Here is a 27,431-nt window from a genome sequence, read left to right on the forward strand (position 1 = left end):
AAGAATTCATAAACTTTCTTTGGTGTAAAGTGAACCATCATAGTTAAGGAGACTCGACCAAAACTCATACCTCTCATCCATTTTATTTATACTTCACACATACTAGCTTCACATTTTTTTTTTCATTTTTCTTTTCAATTGTTTTTTCTCTTTTTTTTCATATAACTTTCTTTTCTTTCAGTAATAGTAGTGGTCGTGCAACGTCGGTTCCCTTAAGCTTTCGATCCAACCCATGGAGCGAGCTTTAGATTAATGACTCCCAAACCACTAGGGCTTTAGGCCACTAGGAGTAGAACACCCCTAAGGACTTATTAACTTGAGCTGAAAAACTACGAAATCAATTAACCACCCTGCCCCATGCCAAGACTCCACTATTTGACACGAGAATCACTGCTGATTAGGTAGGACTAGCCCAATTACTAGGCAAAGCCTCGGGTGGAGCAATAATTACATTGGATGCTCTGCATCCAATTGCCTCAAGCCTAGAGCCAACGGCTCTCTTCTTTTCATCAAACCTAGAGCCGAACAGCTCTTTTGCTCTTATTTTCAAACAACCCTCACAGAGACCCTTAGGATTCCCGATATAACATCACATGTCCCTATGCCTTCAATCACTCACTCTATGGAATATGAGAAGTAGCCCTCATTTCTCTAACTCAAACCCAGCGCCCATCCTTACAACCCACCCATTCATTCATCTCTCTAATCTCTGCATCCTTTCTGCAACAGAGAACCCAACCATGGTTGAAATCTAAAAGACTGAAATGCTCAAGGTAAAACCATCCTCAAATCGTTTGGTTTTATTTTCAGATTTATTTGTTTAGATAAATGTAACAAGATCTAACGCATGCATGTGGTTTTATCGGTGTAAGGACCCCTAATCGTTGCAAATCCGAGACAAACAACAAGCAATCTCAGCCGATCTACACCTCAGGTACATAAAAGTGGACTCCCTTTCGTTTAATCATCTAATGTATACACAATCTGCTCTTGTTCACAATGCATGTGGTTGATCCGTTGATCTTCATACTACACACCCCACAGGGTTAAAATACTCTCAAAGTGTAGAGTTGTTTTTGTAGGAAAAAAAAAATACATCTTGGTGGTCTGCACATCTCAGCATGGAACAAAAGAAAAGATCTATTCTTGGAGATCACAGATCCGAACAAACAGCAGGTATAAAACCATTGTAATTTCAAGCATATAGACTGACTGCAAAACATAGCTATCTTCATCCTCTATCTGTGCATATCTCAGCATTGTTTCTAATTTTTGTGCAGGACACTTGAATCCGATGTATAGCCGAGAGAAAGGAAATGTTGAAGTTGCAGATCCAAAGGCAAACAAATTATCAACTGGCACATCGTCGAATTTTGAAAGGTATACACTCATATATGCTGGGATTTTTTTCTGGATATGTAAACTTTTGTGAATGAATATAGAATGCATATATCATCCATCTCTAAGAACACCCTCAAACTTAATAGAATGAAAAATGTGGGAGTAACCAGAATAAAAATTTGAATCTGGTAACTGTAAGCTGATGATGACTCTGAACTGAAAACACTGGCTCCCAATAAAATGAATTAATCCCTGAATCAGAACTGAGAGCATACATGTGGACTATGTGAATTGGAACCGTGTAGATGACACATGAAGAACCCATCCCAGAATTAAGTGATGATATAATTTTCAACTCTTGGATGCATGAATGATAGGCCTACTGAAAAAATCATGTCTCCTGAATAACTAATGAATTTGGTTGTTCTGTTTTTGTTGTGCAGGGAACCCACATTCTGGAAGCTTGACAAAAGCAAACCAAATGAAGATGAGTCCGGTCATCACAGATCCCTACGGCAACTGCAACGGACGAATCATGGCAAAAGCTTCCACGAACCCCAGATATGTGCATCTGGGAGGTAAAATTTTGAATCCCTGCAAGTGTAATTGTTGTAGATCTAGTAATAAAAGCTGTACTCAGTTCTGTAGTGTATGGATATGTGATTTAACTATGCTCCTCATCCATGCATCGCATAACTGAGCGGCAGAACAAAACTCAAAAACAAAAATAAAAACTAACAAACTAGAAACTAACAAAACTAATTAAGACACAAAAATTTCATCTTCAAGTTGCAATCCATAGAAAACATTAAAAATTAGAACATCTTTTCAAAAGTTCCAACTAATCCCACCACAGAGTATAAGTCATTTACAACCAATTAGAAATAATTCATGAACTTCCCTTGGTGTAAAGTGAACCAACATAGTTAAGAAACTCGAGTAAAATCCCTACCTTTTGTCCTCTTTATTTAATACTTCATATATACTAAATTGATACATAATTTTTTCTTTCTTATATTCATTTTTTTTCCTTTTTTTTTTTTTTTCCAGTAATGGTGGTGATTGTGCAATGTCAGTTCACTTAAGCTTTCTATCCAACCCATGTAACGAGCTTTAGGTCAATGACTCCCAAACCACAAAGGCTTTAGGGCACTAAGTGTAGAACACCCCTAATGACTTGCTAACTTGAACTAAAAAGACTATGAAACCAACTAACCACTCTTCCCCATGCCAAGACTCTACCGTTTGACGCAAGAATTACTGCTGATTAGGCATGATTGGCCTAGTTACTAGGCAAAGATTCGGGTGGAACAATTATTACTTTATAACACATACTAACTTTATTTTATATATAACAAAAATAATAAAATACACTTAGAAAAAAGTAAGTGTTTCAATCTCTCCCCACAAACCGTGTTGGTGTCAATGTGCAAATTTTTAAAGTATAACCCGTGAATTAGTGTCTAAGCAATGATAAATAGAAAAGACTATTGTGGGATTCATCTTCACCATGTCCATTTGTTCTAAAATTTAAAATAATCTATGGATTTTAACTTAAAAACGAAAATTTTTAACTGACAAAAAAAAAAAAAATCTAAAATTTCTGATTTCCCACCCCCAAACTTAAATCACACATTGTCCTTAAGGTGTGGAAAATAAAGGAAAAAAAAAAACATAAAATGACTATTCCCTAGAACAACAAATTAAAAAAAAAACATTGAGCAAAGACAAACAAAATAAACTAGGGAAAGAAAAAGAAAAGAAAGGAAAATAGGGATTGGACACACCTGGAATGGTTCGAACGCATGATCTTGGGAAACAGAGGCGCTGGCAAAATTGAAAAATAAAGCACAAAAAATGCATAGCTCCGGGGGATCGAACTCATGAAGGGTAGGACACAGAACCCTCAGGGGTTGAACCACACGTGTGAATAAACTCACATGCTCCTCCATTTCTGATTTCAGCCGATGAGCTTTTCTCCCTTTTTTCTCTCTAACCTCGAGCCCAGAGCCATGAGAGCTCTTAAACCCTAGCCTCCATATTTCTCCAAAGATGAGATATCTCTCTAACTCCCTCACTCTCTCACTCATTTACAGCTCAACAAAGAGGTTCATGGAGTTCATCATGCTTGCAAAAAAAGTTGCAGGCCCCATTTTCGTCCGATCCAAAAGTCGAAAGACGCAAATGTAAAACTGTCCACCAAACTTGTTTGTTTTAGTTTCGATTTGTGCATTGCAGTAAAATAAACCAAAACTAACACATGCATGTGGTCTTTATTTGTGCAAGGAAACTCGAGTGACAAAGAGAACTCAAGCACTAATTTGTGGTAGAGTCCGCGATTTTCAAATCCAAAAGGAAGGTAAATAACCAACAACCCCCAAACTTATTCTGTTGTGTCTTGATCTAAATCTGTGAAAGATAGTCCTTGGATATGTGTGTTTGGGTTAAAACTGGAACTTTGGGCTCAAAAGGAAGTCAGCCCAGAAGAAAGTCTAGAAGGAAGGAAGCCCAAGGCTTAGCCGAAGCCCAGTTTTCCCAACTAAGTGCAGATCACTTGAGCCACTTGCTCACCTACCTAGAAGTCAAGTGGTATAGACTAGCCAGCTAATCAGCCCAAAAGTACTTTACAATGGCAGTACAAGTAAAAAGCTAATGAGTCACTACCCTTCAGCCGCATTCGGGCAAGATCGATACTGCAGGCAGCCAAGCCAAATCATCTATAAAAAGGGAAAGAGAAATCAGAGATAAGGACACTCAATCAAACAAACAAATACACAAACTTTGCTCAAGCCAGATTTGCATACGAAGCTGTAGTCAGCATCAAGCCTTCATCATTTTCAGGATTAACCCTCACCAAAAGCCTTCGTAAAAGCTCTACTACCTTGTCTGAATCTTGTTGTAGTATCGATTCCCTCTTGTAAACTCATCTCCCAATCTCCCTTTCTAGCACTCAAACCCTTCGTAAATCACAAAGAGAGGAAGTTGCAAGACGATCAGCCTTGCCCGACCCTCTTTCTTCTTGTAGACATTAAAATTTCGGTGAAATAAGTATTGACAATTGTATTAAAATTACAACCCACATTTATTTCACCTACAACACACACTCATCCCACCTACAAAATCCACTTACTTCACCAAACAAATGGATGGTGGTGATTCATTCTCAAAGCCTATAAATAGGCTTCTCTATCAAGCAATAATGGGGATTTTACATACACTTTCTCTACTCCTAAAATTGGAAGAGAATTCACACCACACCAAAGCCTTGAAACCTCAAAACTCTAAAGCTCTCAAGCAAATCCCGAAGAATCAAGAAAGCCCTCTTCATTTTTCGTCAAAGTCCTCCTTTAAGACCAAGCCCCAACGGACCTTGAAGAAACTTCCACTAATTCAAGATCAAGCCCCAACAGCCCTTGAAGAAAGTGTTCATCATTCATCATCTGTTCATCATAAAGATCAAGCCCCGACGACCATTTGGATCAACAACATCAACAAATCTACCCATTACAAAGATAGAATCAAAGGCTAAATTTGTAGAAGAGATTGTAACCCCTAAATCATTAATACAAATATTATTTTGTACACGTGTTCTTGTCTCGTTCATCATAGGAATTCCTGTCTTTACAAATTTGGCACGCCTGGTAGGACCTTTCTCTACCTCTCATCTCTATCTTTGAATCTGCAAAAAGCACAAATGGCATTAAAGAAGGCTCAAGTTGTTCTCACAACCAATGCAAGGAACAAGAGCGTCATCACCGCATGTGGTATCACTTCAGGCGTCACAACTCGAAGCAAGGCAATAGCTCTTTCTGCCACATCTTCTACCCTTACATTAACTCCGCCGAAGGAACAAGAGCACCTGAGGCACGAACTTGTGATCACCCTGGCCTCGCTAAGGGCGCCAAGGGAGGAAAGCCCAAGGAACTACTCTGGTTCTATGCTTTCCGATGCCGACTCAAGCGGCAGCTCAGCCATGCAAGTCATGACCATTGGAGCGACTTCAATCGATGAGCAGCTGACTCATATGAATGAAGCGATCACAAGGCTAACATGAATTGTGGAAGAAAAAGACTCACAAATCACTACACTCGTAACCAATTGGAGGCGCAGCAAGACGATAAACCCGACCTAAAGGGTAATCCATTAAAAAGAGAAGCTGGAGAAGAAGATGAGCCTCTGGTGGAGAAAGCCGATGTGAAGCCGGAGCCGGACTAAGCAGCAGCACTCATGTGATCTCTCTCTATCCAGCAGCTGTAAGAGATGATCGCCAGCACCATTAAGGTGCAGACGAAGGAAGTTCACATGACTCCGTACTATACTCAAAACCTTACTCCAAAAAGATTGATGCTATGAAGATGCCGAGAGGTTATCAACCGTTAAAGTTCATGCAGTTCGATGGAAAGGGAAACCCAAAGCAACACGTTGCCCATTTCATTAAGACCTGCAACAACGTGGGGACAGAAGGAGATTACCTCGCTAAGCAGTTTGTACGCTCATTGAAAGGAAATGCCTTTGAGTGGTACATGGACCTAGAGCCTGAGTCAATCAACAGCTGGGAGCAATTGGAAAAAGAATTCCTCAACCGCTTCTACAGCACTCGTCGCACTGTGAGCATGCTAGAGCTGATGAACACGAAGCAATGGAGGGATGAGCCAGTCATGGACTACATCAACTGATGGTGCAATCTAAACCTCGACTGTAAGAACAGGCTCTCGGAGATCTCTTCAATCGAGATGTGTGTCCAAGGCATGCAATGTGGGTTACACTATATCCTTGAAGGCATCAAACCACGGACCTTTGAAGAGTTAGCCACCCGTGCCCACGACATGGAGCTAAGCATTGCTCACCATGGAAAAAAAAAGCCAATCACCAACTTCAAGAAGGACAAGGTGTTTGCCCCAAATGTAGATAAAACTGGGAAGAAGCCCACTAAAGAAGCTTTCACTGTCAACGCTGCACCTGTCAAGACCTCCTCCGTGCCTATCAAGATCTCCTCCAAAACCAAAGCAAAGGAGATAAAGAGAGGTAAGCTTCATCTCTCACCCAAGACAGGTACAAAAGTACCTTGATGGAATTAGAGTAGAAGGCGTACCATTTCCTGACTCAAACATGGATGCAATGTTAAACGACTTGCTAGATAAGAAGGTGATTGAGTTACCAGAATGCAAGTACCCTGAAGAAATCAATCGCATGAACGATCCTAGGTACTGCAAGTACCATCGTATCGTGATCCATTCTGTTGGCAAGTGCTTCGTCCTCAAAGAACTCATTATGAAGCTAGCGCAACAAGGGAAAATCGAGCTCGACCTCGAAGACACGACCGCAACACATACTACTACAATTGCATTTGGATTTTTCGATTCCGTGCCTCTCCAAGCGACACCTGACCATTCCTATCAATGCTCAAGTTGCACGATACCTTCTACGCAACCATCGCTAGGGGCAAACGAACAAGATGCACATATCGATGATGAAGAAGGATGGACATTGGTAACCTACAAAAAAACAAGGAAACCAAAACCACAAGCCACGAGACCAAATGTGGAACAAGGTATGCTGGGGAATCTATGGAGCAAGAGCCACGCATTCCTATTTCCTTGCACGAATACTTCCCGGAGGACTTCTTCCAACAGTGCACTATCGCTACTTGTCACATGGTCGAAGTAGAAATGGAAGAGCCTTCAAAAGGCAAATCCATCGCAATTGAGGGAGAAATTGTCCTCACACCCAAAGAAGGCCTACCGATACACTTTAGCATCGAGGAAGTGCTACGATTACCAAAGAAGATGCAAAACGCACTGGCAGCAATCTTGGCAAGTCCTGACGATCACGAAGTGCAAGAAAGCAAGAACGAAGGCTTGAAGCTTTGGCCACATGAATGTGCCACATGCTGTGTCGTCAAGGACGTAATCCACTTCACCGACGAAGACTTGCTGCTAGGATCCACGCCACACAATCGTCATCTCTTCGTCTTTGTGTACGTAAGGGAGCACAAAGTCAACCGCATGCTTGTGGATGGTGGACCAGCCATAAACATTATGCCAAAGTCAACAATGACTACAATTGGCATCAAGGCGGATGAACTATCCCTAAGTCGTCTACTAATCCAAGGTTTTAATCAAGGAGGACAAAGAGCGATAGGCATGATCCGAGTGGAGATGACTATTGGTGAACTCAATTCAAGTACAATATTCCACGTGATTGATGTAAGAACTTCCTACGGCTTGCTCTTAGGAAGACCTTGGATCCATGCGAATGGAGTAGTATCGTCCACCATTCACCAATGCTTAAAATTCTACCGAGAATGAGTGAAGGCAATCTATGGCGACACGAAACCATTCACCGAAGCTGAATCACATTTCACATACGCCAAGTTCTAAATGGATGAAGACATCGTGCCCGAAGCTCTTCTAAAAGAGATCAAATCCACGGGCAAAGCAACACCTAAAAAGAAGGAGTGGCAAACCATGCCTAAGAAGCAAGAAGAAGAAGTTATGCCGTCTTCAAGCAAGAACGATGATAAGCTTGATAAACTTGCAACAACCAAAGGGAGCAAGACGCCCTCAAATGGACTAAACAAACCCGTATTCCGATACATCCCGATGTCGAGAAGAAAGAATGGTCAATCTCTGTTCGAAACTGGAGCAAGCAAAACTGATGCACAGCGGCACAGGGATAATGTAAAGTTGCTCAAGACGAATGCAGTTTTACCTCTGACACAGCTAAGCGACGCTAAGGTTGCAAGACTACCATAAGGCTTCATAAAAGCTTTACCAAAGGGGGTGGAACCAAGCTTTCTCCCAACCAAGAGGACCGAAGAAGGTTTTGATCCAAACGCCTACAAACTCATGTCAAAAGCTGGGTACGACTTCGCTTCTTCTTCGAATCCTGGAAAGAAGGTTTCAAACACCATCAACAATAAAGAACGTGACCTTACCGAGACTCAAAAGAAGTTGAAGAAGCATGGTTACGGAGTTAACAACAACAAAGCTGGACTTGGCTTTGCACCAAATGCACCTATGAAGATTTCAAGCAAAGCGAAAAATGCTGGCACTTAACACATCAGCGTGAGCATTTAACAAGATCAAGAGGAGCCTAAATCTACCCCTCGAACGTCAGTCTTCGATAGGATGAATCGTTCAAGACCTGGAACATCAGCACTTGATCACATTAGTGGTCAAAACCGAATCTTCGTCTTCAAGAAGCTTAACAGGCTAACATCCTAAAGCTCTATTTTTAAAAGGTTATCAAAACCTAAGAAGCAAAGCAACAGGGCTAGCTCTCTTTCTCGTCAGTCAGCTTTGGAAAGACTTGAAAACTACAGGAAGTTTTCTGAAAATAGGGAGACAACGTTAAAGGAAGAAAAGCTCGACATGCTAGCAGAAAAATGCGATATTTGAAGCTCAATTCCTTCAAGGATGAAGCGTCAAGCAATCTTGGAGGTTGACGCAAATGGACCATTGAAAGTAAGAAGGCGCACCATCATCCACACTGGACAATCTTCATGCCAACAAGCCCAAGATGATGACATTGAAGAGGGAGTCCAAGATGTCTTCCACATCACGATCCAAGAAGGCAAAGAAGATGAGATCCCCGAAGAAGATGTCACTACTGCAGCACCACCACAACTTGAGGATGGGAGGCAAGCCACGGTTGACGATCTCAAGGAGCTCAACTTAGGCACAAAAGAGGAGCAGAAACCTATCTTCGTAAGTGCGTTGCTAAGTACGGACGAGATAGAGGAGTACTACCAACTGCTATCAGAGTACAAAGACGTCTTTGCTTGGACCTACAAGGAAATGCCCGGCCTTGACCCTGTTATCGCTGTGCATCATCTTGCAGTCAAGCCTGGAACACGACCGATAAAGCAAACTCAAAGGCGCTATCGATCCGAGCTCATTCCACAAATCGAGGCAGAGATTGACAAGCTAATTGAAGCAGGCTTCATTCGAGAGGTGCAATACCCTAAGTGGATCTCTAACATCGTCATCATCCTTTAGAAATATGGATAAATACGTGTTTGTGTAGACTTTGGGGACCTCAAAGACGCTTGCCCGAAGGACGACTTCCCTTTGCCAATCATCGAAATCATGGTGGATGCAACCATTGGCCACGAGGTACTGTCGTTCATGGACAGCTCTTCTGGATACAATCAAATTTATATGGCTCTCGAAGACGAGGAACTAACAGCATTCCGCACTCCAAAAGGTATTTACTGTTACAAGGTGATGCCATTTGGTCTAAAGAACGCTGGAGCTACATATCAACGTGCAATGCAGAAGATCTTTAATGACATGCTGCACAAAAATGTAGAATGTTATGTGACGATGTGGTGTTCAAAACAAAGAAAAGATCAAATCACTTGAAGGATTTGCGAGTAGTGTTCGAAAGACTGCGAAAATACAACCATAGGATGAACCCGTTAAAATGTGCATTTGGCGTCACCTCCGAAAAGTTCCTTGGCTTCATTGTCAAACACTGTGGTATTGAAGTGGACCAATAAAAAATCAAGGCCATTCAAAGCATGCCTGAGCCAAGAAACCTGCATGAGCTGAAACGTCTACAAGGATGGCTAGCCTTCATCAGACGTTTCATTTCCAACCTTGTAGGGCGTTGTCAACCGTTCAGCCGACTCATGAAGAAGGATGTTCCATTTGTATGGGACGAAGCATGCCACAATGCTTTTGAAAGCATAAAAAAAGCATTTGTTAAGTCCACCTATCTTGGGGGCGCCTGTGCCCGGGAAACCACTCATATTATATATTGCCGCTCAGGAAAGTTCAGTTGGAGCACTCTTGGTGCAAGAGAATGAATCCCAGAAAGAAGGAGCAATTTACGACCTCAGTCAAACTCTCACCGGCGCTGAGTTGAACTACTCTCCAATAGAAAAGATGTGCCTTGCCTTGGTGTTTGCCATCTAGAAACTCAGACATTACATGCATGCTTACACCATCCACTTGGTTATTAAAGCTGACCTTGTCAAATACGTCATGTCCAAACTAGTTTTGACAGAGCGACTAGCTAAATGGGCGTTGTTTCTTAACCAGTATGAGATCATCTACGTCCCAGCTAAAGCCGTCAAGGGACAAGCGCTAGCAGACTTTCTTGCTGATCACCCAATCTCAGCTGATTGGAAAATCTCAGACGATTTGCCTGACGAGAAGGTGTTTTACATCGACATCTTCCCGACATAGACGATGTTCTTCGACGGATTTGCACGAGCAAATGGAGCAGGGGCAGAAATAATATTTATATCGCCACAAAGGCAAATACTACCTTATTCTTTCCAACTAAGCAAATTATGCTCCAACACTGATCATCGGGCTCCAAATGATGATCAACATGGAAATCACAACCCTTGAGGTATATGGCGATTCCAAGCTCATAATTAATCAACTCTTAACTGAATATGAGGTGAGGAAAGATGATCTCGTCCCGTACTTCGGACTGGCAACTCAGCTGCTACAAAAATTCCAGGCCGTGACACTAGAACATGTGCCAAGAAAAGAAAATCAAATGGCAGATGCTCTCGCCAACCTAGCCTCAAGTATGTCACTAGGAGAAGACGAAGCTACAGACGTGCCAATTTGCCAAAAATGGGTGATCCCGCTCGTTTCTGAAATGATACTGGATGATATAAACGTCATCTTAGTACTTCCAGTCAACGCAGAAGAGTGGAAACAACCATTGATTGACTACTTGGAGCACGAAAAACTCCCAGATGATCCTAGACATCGCTCTGAAATACGTCGACAAGCACCCCGCTTCCTTTACTACAAAGAAATACTCTACCGACGCTCTTTTGAATGAATACTTCTGAGATGTCTAGGTGAGGAAGAAGCTAATCAAGCCATGGAAGAAGCACACTTAGGTGTATGTGGGGCACATCAGTCTGGACCAAAGCTACATTTCCAGCTCAAAAGGATGGGTTACTACTGGCCAAGCATGGTGAAAGATTGCCTGGAACATGCCAAAAGGTGCCAAGCTTGCTAATTCCACGCCAACTTCATACATCAACCACCTAAACCACTACACCCTACAACTGCTTCGTGGCCATTCGATGCATGGGGATTGGATGTTGTAGGACCGATCGTACCAAAGTCATATGCAGGAGAAGCCTACATCTTAGCTGCAATAGATTACTTCTCCAAGTGGGCTGAAGCCGCACCCCTAAGGGAAGTCAAGAAAGAAACTGTTGTATGTTTCATTAAGGAGCATATCATCCACCGGTATGGTGTGCCTCGTTACATTATGGAAAATAGTTCTCCAACCGACTCGTGGACAAGCTCTGTGAGAAATACAAGTTCAAGCAGCACAAGTCTTCCATGTATCATGCTCTGGCCAACGGTCTTGCATAAGCATTCAACAAAACATTGTGCAACCTCACGAAGAAGGTGATCGGTCGAAGAAAGAGAGACTGGCATGAAAGAATAAGCGAAGCACTTTGGGCATATAGTGAAGGAAATTTTGTGAAAAACATGTTCATTTAAGCAACATCTTTAGCATGCAATTAACAAATTAAAGGCGGAATCATGCTTGTATGCACTTAAAAACAAAACATTAACCATAAAATTCAAAGCCTAGTAGATTGGTGAACCTTGACTCAACTTAAAACAACATTTGTTAGTTGAGAAATTATACCTTTGTAGATTCCTCTTTGCATAAGCAAAGGCTAATCACCCAAAGAGAGGGCCTTCATTCCTTGCATCTTAGATCTATGGATTTGGATGGATAAAATGGTTCTCCAAGTTCCCAAAATTGAGAACCTCTAAGTCTCTTCACCAAGGTTAGATTGGAGAAGAAATGAGTGACCTTGGAGTAGTAGGATTGCTAGCTAAACCCTCCAAGGAGGTTGGCCACTTTAGAGAGAAAGGAGAGCTTATGTTCTCATCCTTTCCCCAAAAGAAAACCCTCAATGAATTTTGGCTATAAAGTCATATTTATACCTTAATTCATTGGAGTGGCAAACTTGTAAATAAGTCCAAACCTCACTCCGTCTCTAAATGGCCGGCCTTAGGGTATTATTGGGCTAATTGGGCCTTTGTGAATCATTATTCATTAAGTTGTCATACAACTTAAGTCAATGGGCTTGACGTTCGAAGCCCATTGGGCCTTAAGGTCCAAAACTATCCCGAGGTCTTTAACGAACTTATTCGTTTGATTAATTAACATATTAATTAATCCTTGCCATAAATAATTAAACCATTTAATTATTCTTACTCATCTCCATTGTTTCTTGAATCTCCACCTTACACGGTGTACGATCCATTAGGTTCCTTTTAGCGAGGCAGTGGGCGATTAAAAAGCATTTCAAATTGATTGTGAATTGAAACTTACTTTCAATTCTCCCTTTAGTGATTATACACGTTTAGGGCTTCCACAAACCATGAGTGACACCTAGCAGCATATCATGGTTACCCAAGCTAATCAGAAGAGGTGGAGAACCTATGCAGTTTAGGATTACAAATGCAATACGGTCTTTCTCTAATACAATACTCTTGACCACATTATTTGGTTTGATAGTTTATTCATGTCTACTATCCAATGTGATTCGTGTGCTTATATGATTACCTTGAATGTGATTTGGAACGACTTCCTAAATCTCATTCATACTCTGGCCAGAGATTCTTAATCATATCATAGAGTATTCTCCCCCAAACTGTTTGAAGGTTAGAGATCCCTTGTTGCGCATTCACTTGCCTCCATGGCTAAGTGGCTTAACCCCAACGATGCCGTGGACACCCGCGGATGGGGTGACTTTGACATAACCAAAGATCAAGTACCTAACCACAAGACAACTATGATGCCTCAGGTCAAAGGACTACTTTGCATTATCCCAACCATGAGTTCTCATGTGACATGAATATGAGAACTCTTCGTTGATCGTGTTCAGTGAACTCATTCTCTATTGAGCACCTACGTGCTTGTCTTGGTGTCAATCACACCAATGACTCGAGACTAGTCACTCTCCCTAAGAGAAGACATAGCATGTACTGATCTTAACAGATTGTCAATGCCCAATTGGCAATCCTATGATCAGGAACGTTTAGGATATGTATACGAAAAAGAATGGTCTCATAAATCTAACTTGTTTAAATTACATTCTCCTAATTACATATTCCTTGGACTAATCATTTAAGCATATAACATTTATATGAGATGGCTTAAAACAATAATCTTTGCCCTTGATATTAAACTAGATTAGTTTAACATGTGAAATGTCCGTAAAGTATCATCATATGATTGGTTTTATGGCACATTTCCAACAATCTCCCACTTGCACTAGAGCCAATCAGCTTGGTCATCAGTGATGATACCTCTTATGTAGTCATTTCATAAATGGCTGAGTAGTAGGCCTAGACAATGGATATCTATATGTTATCCATAGAAGCAACCTTGAGAATAACGACGTCACCATTATACATGATTCTTAATCATGTGGTTCAGTCTTTCATTTGAGTTCGGATCTTGATGAGACCTTGATTCCCTGGCTTGAGCTATCGCCCCATTAGTGTTGTAGTGTTGGTACACTAGAGACACTTTCTGGTTGGAGCCGAATAGAGAGTTCATAAATGAACTTTCCCATCCAAACAACATTGTTGTAAACTTCTATATGGCAATATATTTTGCATTCATAATGGAACACACTAAAGTCATTACTTTTAATGTTTCCATCCAAATATCTCTTTAGTCATAATAAAGAGATATATGATTATCTCTTCATTCATAATGAAGAAATATCCAATGTTGGATTAGATTCATAATCTAATACATTTACGCTTCCATTACGTTACTCTAATTCTTCCTCATTCTTTGAGAAATCTATCCTTTAGTATTTCTTAAATACTTAAGGACTCACTTGACAGTTGCCGTGGTTCTGATCCTGGGCTTGCACTGATATCGTCTTGTACCTTTCTAGGTACAACTCATATCAATGTTTTTCATACAATATGAAATACATAAATCACCTTTCTGCGTATGCATAAAGGATTCTATTTACGCATTATTTCTTTGGGAGTCAAAGGGTACGTTCCCTTTGAGAAGGGCAACTTGCTAGTCTCACTAGAGTCGTCCTTCTAATTGAAGTTTATCATCATATGAGAAACTTCCTAGCATCTCTTGTCTATTATTAGGGATTGATATAATCGAATTATATCTTGAATTATATCATTATAGATTTCTATCCCATGTATTTAGACTATATCTCCCATATACATTCTATCGTTTAGAATGTTTAAAGTCATAACTTTAACGAAGAAGTATTCTTTTCATTTCCAAAATTAATATATCATATATATATTCAAATTTAGGAATTTGATTAACTCCCACTAATCTTTTGTAAACCTAGTAAACAAAAGATTCATTCACATCTTTATGAGAAATCAAACGATTTGATCTTTCTCTCATAAGACGCTTATAGCTCCCACTAGCTTGCTAAGATCCATGATGGATGGATCTCTACAATTTACATGTCTTGTGATTCATAGTTTTAGACATATATATTATCAAGACTATCTTAATAATGGTTTCGAAAACACATATAATGTCCAAACATTGAATCACCATTTAGTTGTAGCTAGCAATCTTCGAATTAATTGAAACTAAGACTACGTCAAAGATGGTTTCTTCAAAGTCAACCATTCTCTTTGATTGTAGTCACCTTAAACTACCAATTAGCTATAAAGGTTTCATTATTTCGGGTCAAATGGTACTTTACCATTTCCTTGAGTATATGTCGTATATACACTCAATGTAGTCATAAGGATTTTCATTCTTATTTCTTTCGAATTAAGAGGTGCAACTCTATGACATAGTCATAAAGTTCAAACCATTCAACTGAGATAGTTTATAAATCCTTCTCGACTACCTTGGAGCTTGTGGTGTAGAAACTAGGTTGTTATATTTGTTGATTATCATCTTGTCTCTCAAAGAACCCATTCTTTGAGTTCTATCTCTTGTTCATTTGCGCTATCTTAGGCAAATCCTAGTGTAGGATTACAATGAACTACCCAACAAACAACATTTGTTAGTTGGTTTATAGAAGTGATATCCAAATGTTAATTTAAGGATACCCACAAGATAATTTTCAAACAAATATTGCTTATTAGCACCCAACCCCAAATCTTAACATGATTAAGATTTGTCTTTCTTTCCAACTACATCCTATGGAGTCATGAAAATTTTGGAAGATCTTCTAATTGACAATCATATTGTCTTAGAAGTATATATATATCCTATATATATGGGTAATTGATAACATCCAACGAACTAAATCTTATTCGAGTTCGTTCTTCTCTTAATGGAGAAATCCATTATCTCATGATGCTTCTTTCCTTGATATCTTTCAAGGAAACTGTTCTAAAGTGTTACCTTATCTTGGATCAAATCTAAGGAGGTAAATACTTTAGACGTCTTACTCATCAACTTACATTTCTTGAATTCTTTGAAACCTTTTGCAAAGTATTCGAACTTGTGTTTATTCAAAATAAACTATAGTCCAACCGAGAGTGATATTCGGTGAATGTCATACAACATGAGTAGTATTATGTTGTGGACAAGTGCCACTAACATCTAAGTGAATTAACCTCAACAACTTTGTGATTCTTTCTTCTTTCCAAAAGAATAAAGATTCGAACATTTCGCCTCTATACAATTTAACAAGAAGGTATTGGATCCGGATCTAACGATCCAAAGCATCCATCTATGACCAACTCGTAATTTATGTTTTAGAGGTATCACAACTCAGTTGGGATTAGTCACTATCTTGCAACCTTTTGGGTTTTAAGCATCATTATATTCTAAATAGTTAACACTACCATAGAGACAATCAATTAGATTACTATAATCCAATCATTGACTAATAAAGAACAATGTTTTGTCAAACAAAACATTCATCCGTCTCTACTATAGTGACGGAATTAAGTTCCTTAAAATTGGAATGTAAAGACAATTTTTGGTTTTTCCAATTTCTTTGGTAGTTCATATAAGGAAGTAAGTACTATCTGCTTTCGCAGAGATCTTTATTTTATTCACGTTCCGAATGTGAAGCACCTTTTTCTTCTCTCATATATCTTCTACTTCTTATTAGTCACACTTTTACAACGATTGTAAAACATAGTTACGAATACGGAATCAAGCATTCAAGTAGAAGAACCAACTGTTTTGAACTATTCAAGAACAATTTACAACACCTTCGAAAGGTGTGTTCTTGACACTTGCAAGACATTTCTTGCAAATACCCCTTCCAATGTCCATCCTTTCATAAAGAAAGTTTGTTTCCTTGGAGTTAATTTTATCTTCTTCATTTGACTTCTCCTTTGACTACAATAGTCATGGTCCCTAAACTCCCACTATCTCTCTTGAAACTTATTTCAATTGTGTTATACACATCAAACATTTTGGAGAGCATGTGTTTATTGTTCACTACATAGTTTACAATAAACTTAGTGAACCATTTGGATAGGGACACAAAGGTGAAGTCCTTGCCTAGTTTCCGTTTCTAGAAGTGGTTTAACACTTCAACACTCACTGATTCAAAATCATCATAAGTCCATGTCGATGGACTATTTTTGTCAACCAACCATTATGTTCTAAACATAATTACAAATTTTCAAGAGTTGTTCAAGGCAACTCTCACTTCTTCATACAACAATTTGTAAGTGAAGAATCATGGCACATAAAGTGTCCATGCCTTTGTGCTTTCTTCTTAAGTTCCTTGTTCATGTAACAAAGAAACAAGCACTAATGTTTGCGTTAGTTAAGGGTTGTTCAAAGCAACTCTTATTTCTTCATACAACGATTTGTAATTGAAGAATTATGACTTTAAAAGTGTTGTCCTCTTTATGATAGACTTTTTCTAATATATTCTTCTAATGATACATTATCAATAGGAAGATTGTGAGGATGAGACTACTTAGGTACATTTACAAGCCATTGAAGACAATCTATGGTTTTGTAGTACCAAGTCCGGAAACTAAAGCTTTCGGCTTTTATTTGTCAAGTGTTGGATAGCGTTTGCAAATATATTGGTAAATAAATACATAACGAATATAAATCGATTGATTTTAAGCCATTTGATCCGGGTCTTTAAATCAAATAGCACCACCCACTATTTTTGGCAAATTCTATATCCCTCATTGGAATTCGAGAGTTTTGGATGAAACTCTTAGTAGGGTATGGGAGACTCACTATTACCAAGCCCACCTCACAATGATATGATGTTGGCTAGCATTAATAATAATGAGAGAGTACGCTTACTCATTTGCATCTCTTGCAAGTACCCATCTTATTTGGCCTATAGAGAATGTAGCCTCATAATGATATGATGTTGGCTCCATTGCACTTAGTTAAGTCATTCCCACCATGCAAGTTCGGGTAGGGGTTCAAGAAAAACCTCACAATGATATGATGTTGGCTATTCTCGTTGCCTACCTTTCACAACATCAAATATGCATATAGACTCCTCCTGAGTGTAAGCACGCACTTTGTACTCCCCCATGATAGGGTGAAGCCGGTGTACGAGTCACAAACGATCGGAGCCTACCACGGTGGAAGGCCACGAAAGAGTGTTCAAAGCACTCTCACGCTTCTCAACTTAATAATGGTTTTGTTGAGGGTTTTTAGGTCTCATCACATATAAATATTCATTTTAATCTTTATTAAAACAATTTTGGTCCTATTACAACTATTGGTCCATTTGATTGAATTTAGTTGTATATAATACTCCCACTATGCTTATAAAACGGTTTTTAAAGCAAGAGTATATGATACTACTAACATAAACTTTGCATTCATTTGATGGACTATATAGTTGCCTTAGGGCCTTAGGATGACTATGAACCTTTGTTTAGATTCAACACGAGCCTAGTGTTGAATCTTGGTCTAGTGATGGTGATTGATTTTAGTTATGTGTTTAATCACATTAAGGCGTGTTGTCTTAGGGGCGTTGAACCCTCTACTCCATTTTCATGCATATCAAATAATACAAGAAAGGAGTACTTCAAAGTAAAGATGAGCTTATGCTCTTTACAACATTTGAATAAAACAAATTACTTTAAAGTAAAGAAGAGCTTATGCTCTTTTACAACATTTGATCAAATCAAATTACAACCAAAATCTAATCTACACATTCCCATGGTTCAAACAAATTTGAAACGGCCTTTCACATAGCTCAATTATCGTAGGCTTAGGTTCATAATCACCCTTTAATTAATTAACACTTTAACTAATTAAATTGAATGCAACATTTTCATTTGGTTTTTGTATCCATAGAATTGATTTAAATGGAGCTAAATGAAATGAAAATCCAATTCTCATTTAAAGAGACAAAACAATTTTGTTCTCAACTTAATTTGGGCCAAAATGCAATAACCTCAACTTTTGGGCTATATTGCAAAAACATAAACTTTTGGGGTCACTTTGTAAAAACACAAAAGTCCACTACTTCATGTAATTACAACTAGAACTCAAAAATTTCAACAAATTCAAAAAACTTCATTAAAGGAAGAAAATAATTTGTCCTTTAATGATTTTGGGCCTTTACGTAAATACGTAAACTTTTGGGTCAAACTACAAATTACACAAAAGTACCAAAACTTTATGTAATTGCATAAAAACCCCAAAAACACCCCACTTGTAGGGTGGCTGGTTTTGGAGAGAAGGGAGTGATGTGTGTGTTGATTTGTAGTTTTAGACATAAAGTCATGCAAGTGGTGCATGACATAAATGTCATGCAAGTGGTGTGTGTGAAAGGGAATTAATCCTTACACACCCACCAATATTTCTTACACGTTTCTAAATAAATATCTAACACATTTAAACATATGAAAAACATAAAATATAAACTTTATGAAATAAATCAAAACTTTGAATCAAAACACCAAACTTTTTGTTTTTGGCAAAAATGCCAAGAACAATGAAGAACACTCATGAAAAACTCAAAAAAATTCCATGAACATTTTTCACCCAAAAACATCCCAAAACCATTCAAACTTAAGGGAAATAACATATAACCAAACTAGGGTACATAGGGGTTCCAAAAGTTACTTGAAAACACTTTTAACAAGTCAAACAAGAACCCAAAATTCTACCCTTTGGATTTGGCCGAAAATTCCCAAAAACATGGCACCAAATTTTAGCTCCAATATTCATGCTCATATGAACTACATCTACAACATTTGAGATGGCAAATTTTCTAACAAAATTTACATTCAAAGAAACAAGAATAAAGCTTGTAACATATTACAACATTTAAATCAAAGACTATGAACTACAAAACCCAAAAGGATTCACCAACTACTAGACCTAGGCTCTGATACCACTTGAAGGAAATTTTGTTAAAAACATGTTCATTTAAGCAACATCTTTAGCATGCAATTAACAAATTAAAGGCGGAATCATGCTTGTATGCACTTAAAAAAAAAACATTAACCATGAAATTCAAAGCCTAGTAGATTGGTGAACCTTGACTCAACTTAAAACAACATTTGTTAGTTGAGAAATTATACCTTTGTAGATTCCTCTTTGCATAAGCAAAGGCCAATCACCCAAAGAGAGGGCCTTCATTCCTTGCATCTTAGATCTATGGATTTGGATAGATGAAATGGTTCTCCAAGTTCCCAAAATTGAGAACCTCTAAGTCTCTTCACCAAGGTTAGATTGGAGAAGAAATGAGTGACCTTGGAGTAGTAGGATTGCTAGCTAAACCCTCCAAGGAGGCCGGCCACTTTAGAGAGAAAGGAGAGCTTATATTCTCATCCTTTCCCCAAAAGAAAACCCTCAATGAATTTTGGCTATAAAGTCATATTTATACCTTAATTCATTGGAGTGGCAAACTTGTAAATAAGTCCAAAACTCACTCCATCTCTAAATGGCCGGCCTTAGGGTATTATTGGGCTAATTGGGCCTTTGTGAATCGTTATTCATTAAGTTGTCATACAACTTAAGTTAATGGGCTTGACGTTTGAAGCCCATTGGGCCTTAAGGTCCAGAACTATCCCGAGGTCTTTAACGAACTTATTCGTTTGATTAATTAACATATTATTTAATCCTTGCCATAAATAATTATACCATTTAATTATTCTTACTCATCTCCATTGTTTCTTCAATCTCCACCTTACACGGTGTACGATCCATTAGGTTCCTTTTAGCGAGGCAGTGGGCCATTAAAAACCATTTCAAATCGATTGTGAATTGAAACTTACTTTCAATTCTCCCTTTAGTGATTATACACGTTTAGGGCTTCCACAAACCATGAGTGACACCTAGCAACATATCATGGTTACCCAAGCTAATCAGAAGAGGTGGAGAACCTATTCAGTTTAGGATTACAAATGCAATACGGTCTTTCTCTAATACAATACTCTTGACCACATTGTTTGGTTTGATAGTTTATTCATGTCTACTATCCAATGTGATTCGTGTGCTTACATGATTACCTTGAATGTGATTTGGAACGACTTCCTAAATCTCATTCATATTCTGGCCAGAGATTCTTAATCATATCATAAAGTATTCTCCCCCAAACGGTTTGAAGGTTAGAGATCCCTTGTTGTGTATTCACTTGCCTCCATGGCTAAGTGGCTTAACCCCGACGATGCCGTGGACACCCGCGGATGGGGTGACTTTGACATAATCAAAGATCAAGTACCTAACCACAAGACAACTATGATGCCTCAGGTCAAAGGACTACTTTGCATTATCCCAACCATGAGTTATCATGTGACATGAATATGAGAACTCTTCGTTGATCGTGTTCAGTGAACTCATTCTCTATTAAGCACCTACGTGTTTGTCTTGGTGTCAATCACACCAATGACTCGAGACTAGTCACTCTCCCTAAGAGAAGACATAACATGTACTGATCTTAACAGATTGTCAATGCCCAATTGGCAATCCTATGATCAGGAACATTTAGGATATGTATACGAAAGAGAATGGTCTCATAAATCTAACTTGTTTAAATTACATTCTCCTAATTACATATTCCTTGGACTAATCGTTTAAGCATATAACATTTATATGAGACGGCTTAAAACAATAATCTTTGCCCTTGATATTAAACTAGATTAGTTTAACATGTGAAACGTCCGTAAAGTATCATCATATGATTGGTTTTAGGGCACATTTCCAACATATAGGACAACACATAGGACTCCTACCTAAGCTACGCCCTATTCTCTTGTATATGGCGTAGAAGCTGTTCTACCACTCAAAAGTCAAATCCCCTCACTAAGAATGGCTATACAAGAAGGCTTGACTGATGAAGAGAATGCAAAGTTACGCCTTCAAGAGTTGGAAGCACTCGATGAAAGAAGGCTTGAAGCTCAACAACACTTGGAATGCTACGAAGCACGGCTATCTAAGGCATTCAACAAGAAGGTCCACCTAAGGTTTTTCCAAATTAGAGATCTCGTCCTCGCATTGCGTAGGCCCATCATCACAACAAACAAGACAAAAGCAAGTTCACATCAAAGTGGGATGGACCATACGTAATACAAGAGGTCTACACCAACGGCGCCTACTTAATCATGGCAGAAGACGGCTTAAAGATCGGCCCCATCAATGGCAGATTCTTAAAGCGCTACTACCCCAAAAAGGCGACAACCAACCCTCCTGGCCCGTAAGAGCATAAACTGTGTACGGCAAAATCATCATCAAAATCACTGTTAAAAATTCATCGCTCATTTGAACTACGTTATGACTTGATCCCTCCTCAACAGAGGGTACGTAGGCAGCTTGAAACGTCAAAACTTCAAGTACAGTCACATTAAAAAAAAAATAGGGCTTTATTAAAGTATCATTGATGAAGGTTAATTTTATTACAAATTTATTTGCAATTTTCTTTGTATAAAATTAAATTACAGTCTCTTTGAAAAAAAAAAAAACAAATATATATATGGACCCCAAAGCAACACCAGGCCCAATCTGTGGCAAGCCCATAAAAAAAAGCCGTCCTGGTCCAAAAAATACCTTAGGCAGCCCACTCAGCAGCCTTGTTGATATCAACATCGTCAAAAACAACAATTGGGTATTCTCCCTCCAAATCCAGGCCATAGCCCACGCTAGGCCATGTCCCTAAAAAAACACAGGCTTCAATCCTTCTGCTAGGTCTAGTCGGATCTCCCATCACACCATCATCTAATGGATCTTGCACCGCATCCATCTTCTTCCCATGCTCATCCTCTCACCTTCTCCGAGATCTTTCTTCAACGCCGTAAGAAAAATAGCCGCAGTAGCTCAACGCCTTGTAGCAACCTTCTTCCTTATCTGCAAGCGCCTTCGATGTCCACTGCTACGAACAGTGGTGACTCGTCCCCTTCGAAGTTACTCTTCTCCTTCGCTGATTCGTTTCAGCCTAAGCCTTGCAAAACAGCCATGGCAGCAAGCATAGTAAGTAGTAGTGGTCAGTGCACAGTCAACGGCAGCACAACCTTCGTCTTCTTCCTCTTCATGCCTGTCGAATAATTATTTGCAAGCACATGCAACACTCTATTCTCGCGCCTGAGTTGTCTGATCTCTTGACTAAGAGCTGCCACCTCGGCTGTCAATGATTCAACCTGGCGAGCCCGAGCAAGTAAGCGTTGGCCTATGTTGGAAACAGAGTTCGCACACTGGACATTGAGAGCCTGGGAATCTTGAACAGCTAGCTCATCGGACCGTCATGAAAGTATCCTATTATCTCTAGGAGTGATGAGGTTCCTAGCTACAACCGTAGCCGTTGTTGCATCCCTCATCACAGAGTCTTCAACTGTAAGAGGGTCATTAGAAGAAAAAAAGGACGGGCGCCATATATAACCTTGACACGGCGCACTTGTATCATTCCCGAGACTTAAATCTAAGCAAATGTTAGACGGGTTAGCCATTTTCAAAAAATGTTAAAAGAAAAAGGTTGGATAGAGTAAAAGCTTAGAAATACCACTCTTCGAATTTCAAAACCCATATTTTCCTGCGTAAAGTCCGTCAACACTTTTCAGACGCAATCTCAACTTTCGGCTATCACGTGTAACTTTGTCAGAGATCACTGACAAAGTTAAAAATGGATGAAGTCTATTATTCCCACTACCACACTTTTGGCTGACAAGCGTGGGTGACAAGGCCACATCCACACTGCCACTTGCTATTAGGAAATCACCATATAATTCGACCTCCATCCTCTATAGCAAGGCACACATCCAAAACGCCTGACTCTTCTTCCTTGTTGAATGCTTCTGCAACTAAAACCTCTCAACATACCCAGTTTTCTTCCTCCCTAGAAACACCTCTTCAACCAAGCCACACTAGAGCAAAGGTATCACATATAACTAGTGTTGAGAGCAAGAGTATCTCATAGCATGCTTTCTCCCTATCCTTTTCTTTGTCTTCCCTCTTCATTGCAGGACAAAGAGAAAGAGAGCAATCAACCGGCACTTGGAGTCAACCTTCCGATTTGGAACAGACTGCCTGGAAACCCCTTCCCTGATTGCTTACCTAGCATTGCCTTCAACTTATCTTCAACCGTTGATGTACTTCCAAGGAAGATACCACATCTGCCTGGAAAATAGATGATGCAAGTGAAGATGATACATCGAAGCATGTGGAGACAAACGTAACAAAATACGTGCTAGTTCATCCGCTACTTCTTCAAAAGCAAACGTATCTCATATCATAAGGGTAGAAAGCAAGGGTATCTCATATCATGCAATCTCCCTGTCTTTTCCTTTGTCCTTGTTCTTACCTGCAAAGACAAGGATAAAGAAAACAATATGTCGGAACCTCCACTCAAGCTCCTGGTAAGGAACCGACTGCCTGGAACCTTCTTGATTGCTTACCCAGTACTGCTCTCGAAGTATCCATTGTCTCAACATCTTATGCTTCCGGAGAAGATACCACATCTGCCTGGAGAATAGAAGGGGCAAGTGAAAATGATGCATCGAAGCATATGAAGCGCAATAAATACATGTGCTGATCATCCGCTACTTCTTCAAAAGCAAAAGTATCTCATATCATCAGGGTTGAAAGCAAAAGTATCTCATATCATGCTTTTCCCCTATCATTTCCTTTGCCCTTGCTCTTGCTTGTGGAACAAGGAGAAAGGAAGCAATAAGTCAGAACCGAAAATTAAACGTCCGATCAAGAACTAATTGCCCTGAACCTTTACCTGGTTGCTTACCTAGCATTGCTCTCGAGTGCTCATCTTCAACTATTAACGGGTCTCGAATTTCCTCAGCAAATACTTCAAGACAGTTGATATGGTGCTGGCTCTTTACACTGAAACTGCCAAGCATGGATGAGTGGCTGAAAAGTGATGCTCTGAAGGACCATTTAAAGGCAAAGGGTTGTGCACCACTTCGGCTAGGCGAAAGAAACAAGTAGAGAAGAATGCAGCACGATGAGCTGGAACAAATCGTTATGGCAGGACACCCTTCTCAGCAAAACTGCATAATCCAGACGGAGGAGTCTAAGTCAAATCCAAGCCCGCTATCGTTGCTATAATCAAAGAGCTCGAGAAGCTTCAATAGCCTTTCGTTGGTAATGTCGCCGAAGAGCAAAGTCTCGACAACCCTTGAAGATCATACCATTAACCAAACTACTCAGGGTTCATATGAAAATGTTGCAAACTTCCTTGATCTTTCAAAGTAAATTCTTTGCAGCATCTGACCTTATCCTTTGACCTTCTTCAGTATGAATGAAAAAAAAATTGAACAAAGAAACAGGCCATCACCTCCGCCTCGTGCCTGCCTGCGAAGTGTTCAAACCCTGAAAACTACTCAAGATCAAGCCCCAACGGCCCTTGACAAGCCCGATTCAAGATCAAGTATCCACCGCCCTTGAATCAAATCCAGTTCAAGATTAAGTTTGTGGAAAGTCCTTTAGAGGAAACCAGAAAACCCTCCAACCTAGTTCAAGATCAAAGCTGTGGAAAGTCAACTAGCACAACAAAATACGTGCCAATTCATCCATTACCAAAGCCAAAGATCATCTACCATATGAAGCTCCTTGTGGTCCAAATTTCATCCAAGATCAAGCCTCGACGGCCCTTGAAGAAACTTCCACTAATTCAAGAAAAAGCCTCAACGGCACTTGAAGAAACTCTCAGTCCAACTCAAGATTAAGCCTCAACGGCCCTTGGATCGACATCTACATTAAGGGACTTCAAAACGCATCTTCTACATGTGACAAGCACATGTATACAACGCGCCTTGAAGTGGGGGCATTTGTAGACATTGAAATTTCGGTGAAATAAGTATTGACAATTGTATTAAAATTACAACCCCCATTTATTTCATCTACAACACACACTCATCCCACCTATAAAATCCACTTACTTCACCAACCAAATGGATGGTGGTGATTCATTCTCAAAGCCTATAAATAGGCTTCTCCATCAAGCAATAAGGGGGATTTTACATACACTTTCTCTACTACCAAAATTGGAAGAGAATTCACACCACACCAAAGTCTTGAAACCTCAAAACTCTAAAGCTCTCAAGCAAATCCCGAAGAATCAAGAAAACCCTCTTCGTTCTTCGTCAAAGTCCTCTTTCAAGACCAAGCCCCAACGGCCCTTGAAGAAACTTCCACTAATTCAAGATCAAGCCCCGACGGCCCTTGAAGAAAGTGTTCATCATTCATCATTTGTTCATCCTAAAGATCAAGCCCCGACGACTCTTTGGATCAACAACATCAACAAATCTACCCATTACAAAGATAGAATCAGAGGCTAAATTTGTAGAAGAGATTGTAACCCCTAAATCATTAATACAAATATTATTTTGTACACGTGTTCTTGTCTCGTTCATCGCAGGAATTCCCGTGTTTACAGTTCTGTCATTTCATTCATAAATCTAGTAATAAGATGTATACTTCCATCTGTATCCAAGTTATTTCTAGCAAGTTTATGATTAAAAGGTGTCTTGGTTCTTGAATCTGGTCGGTTTAATGGTGCCCAACCATGTAAAAGTAAAGTTAGAATCCGCACTCATAGCGTGACCAATCTAAGTTCTAACCTTTCGGCATTCAAGATTTATCAATCAAAAGTCCTTGGTCTCAAGGCATAAAAAAGAACTTTATGTGACTTAACCCATCCACGACAATCCTTGATAACAAGAAATTCGAAGTTACTTGGGGTGCAAGTAATCAGCCTATTTCTTAGTTTTACTTCTGTTATATTATGATTACCATAGAACGCTTGAGTATAGAATTAATTTTGATGGGAAGCCTCAAGGCCTATACCTAAGGCCCTATAAAGGCACCTATCTAGGTTCGTTCTGCTATTCGAGCTCGGGTGATTAAAGTATAATAGTTGTAATACTTCTGCAACAATGAACCAACCACTATCTGTTTGAGTACTTGGTTAGCTTTGATTGCGAGCCTCAAGGCCTATATCTAAGGTCCTACAAAGGCACATTTCATAGCTAACTTAGTCTCTCGGGCATATACAATTAAACTAAACATTTGTTTTACATCTGTAATGCTAAAGCTGGCAGTGGCACGCCTGAACACCTCAAGTTAATTTTGATTGTGAGCTTCAAGGTCTACACCTAAGGCCCCACAAAGGCACCTTTCAGAATTAACTCTATCTTTCTCTTACAGCCTGCCAATAAGCAGAAGCTCGACAGACAATATCAAACAGCCCCAACCTCTTGGGGAGCTGTGTGTTCGTCAGCCAGGAATCATCCCCATCGAAAATTCTTCCAGACGAACAATGTGTACAATGTGATGCATCAGTATACTATCCTTTGGAATTTGTCTCTGGGTTCTTGTATCATGTATAATCGAATTTATTTTGCATGCCTCCTGATGACGAATGCCAAGGAAAATTCGTGCATAAATCTGGATCTGCGATATATGGACCCTTCTGCACACTTGGATCCTTGATTGTAGAATCATGCATGTATCATAGGATTTCATATGGTCTGTAATTTAATTTAAATGGGAGAGTGTGAGTGAGTGGATCCATGTAGTGTAGAAACCTCTCAACAACCCCACTGTAAGCAATCCTAAACCCAGCTCTTTGATCTTCTGCATGCTTCATGATTTTTCATACCATGTATGTTGGTGAATGAACGGTGAATGTATGAATCCACACGTAGTTGGGATTTTTGGCCAAA

General features: G+C 39.5%; 1 protein-coding gene across 4 annotated transcripts; it reads left to right on the forward strand.

The window, feature by feature from the left end:
* Positions 1-727: 727 nt before the first annotated feature.
* Positions 728-27,431, forward strand: LOC126618476 (uncharacterized). 4 transcript variants are annotated; one of them, XR_007621729.1, is made up of 7 exons: positions 728-773; positions 873-934; positions 1,083-1,176; positions 1,281-1,380; positions 1,785-1,919; positions 3,628-3,700; positions 26,914-27,431. XR_007621729.1 is itself a non-coding variant. In XM_050286553.1 (6 exons), exons 3-6 carry the CDS (start codon positions 1,122-1,124, stop codon positions 27,038-27,040), a joined length of 417 nt encoding a protein of 138 aa, XP_050142510.1. In that variant the 5' UTR covers positions 728-773; positions 873-934; positions 1,083-1,121; the 3' UTR covers positions 27,041-27,431. The 4 variants fall into 4 exon arrangements, 3 of the variants coding, with proteins under 3 accessions (XP_050142510.1, XP_050142512.1, XP_050142511.1); XM_050286553.1 differs by lacking the exon at positions 3,628-3,700; XM_050286555.1 differs by lacking the exons at positions 3,628-3,700; positions 26,914-27,431 and adding an exon at positions 2,392-3,421.

This window comes from Malus sylvestris, chromosome 4, assembly GCF_916048215.2.
Source record: "Malus sylvestris chromosome 4, drMalSylv7.2, whole genome shotgun sequence".
Lineage (NCBI taxonomy): Eukaryota > Viridiplantae > Streptophyta > Magnoliopsida > Rosales > Rosaceae > Malus > Malus sylvestris.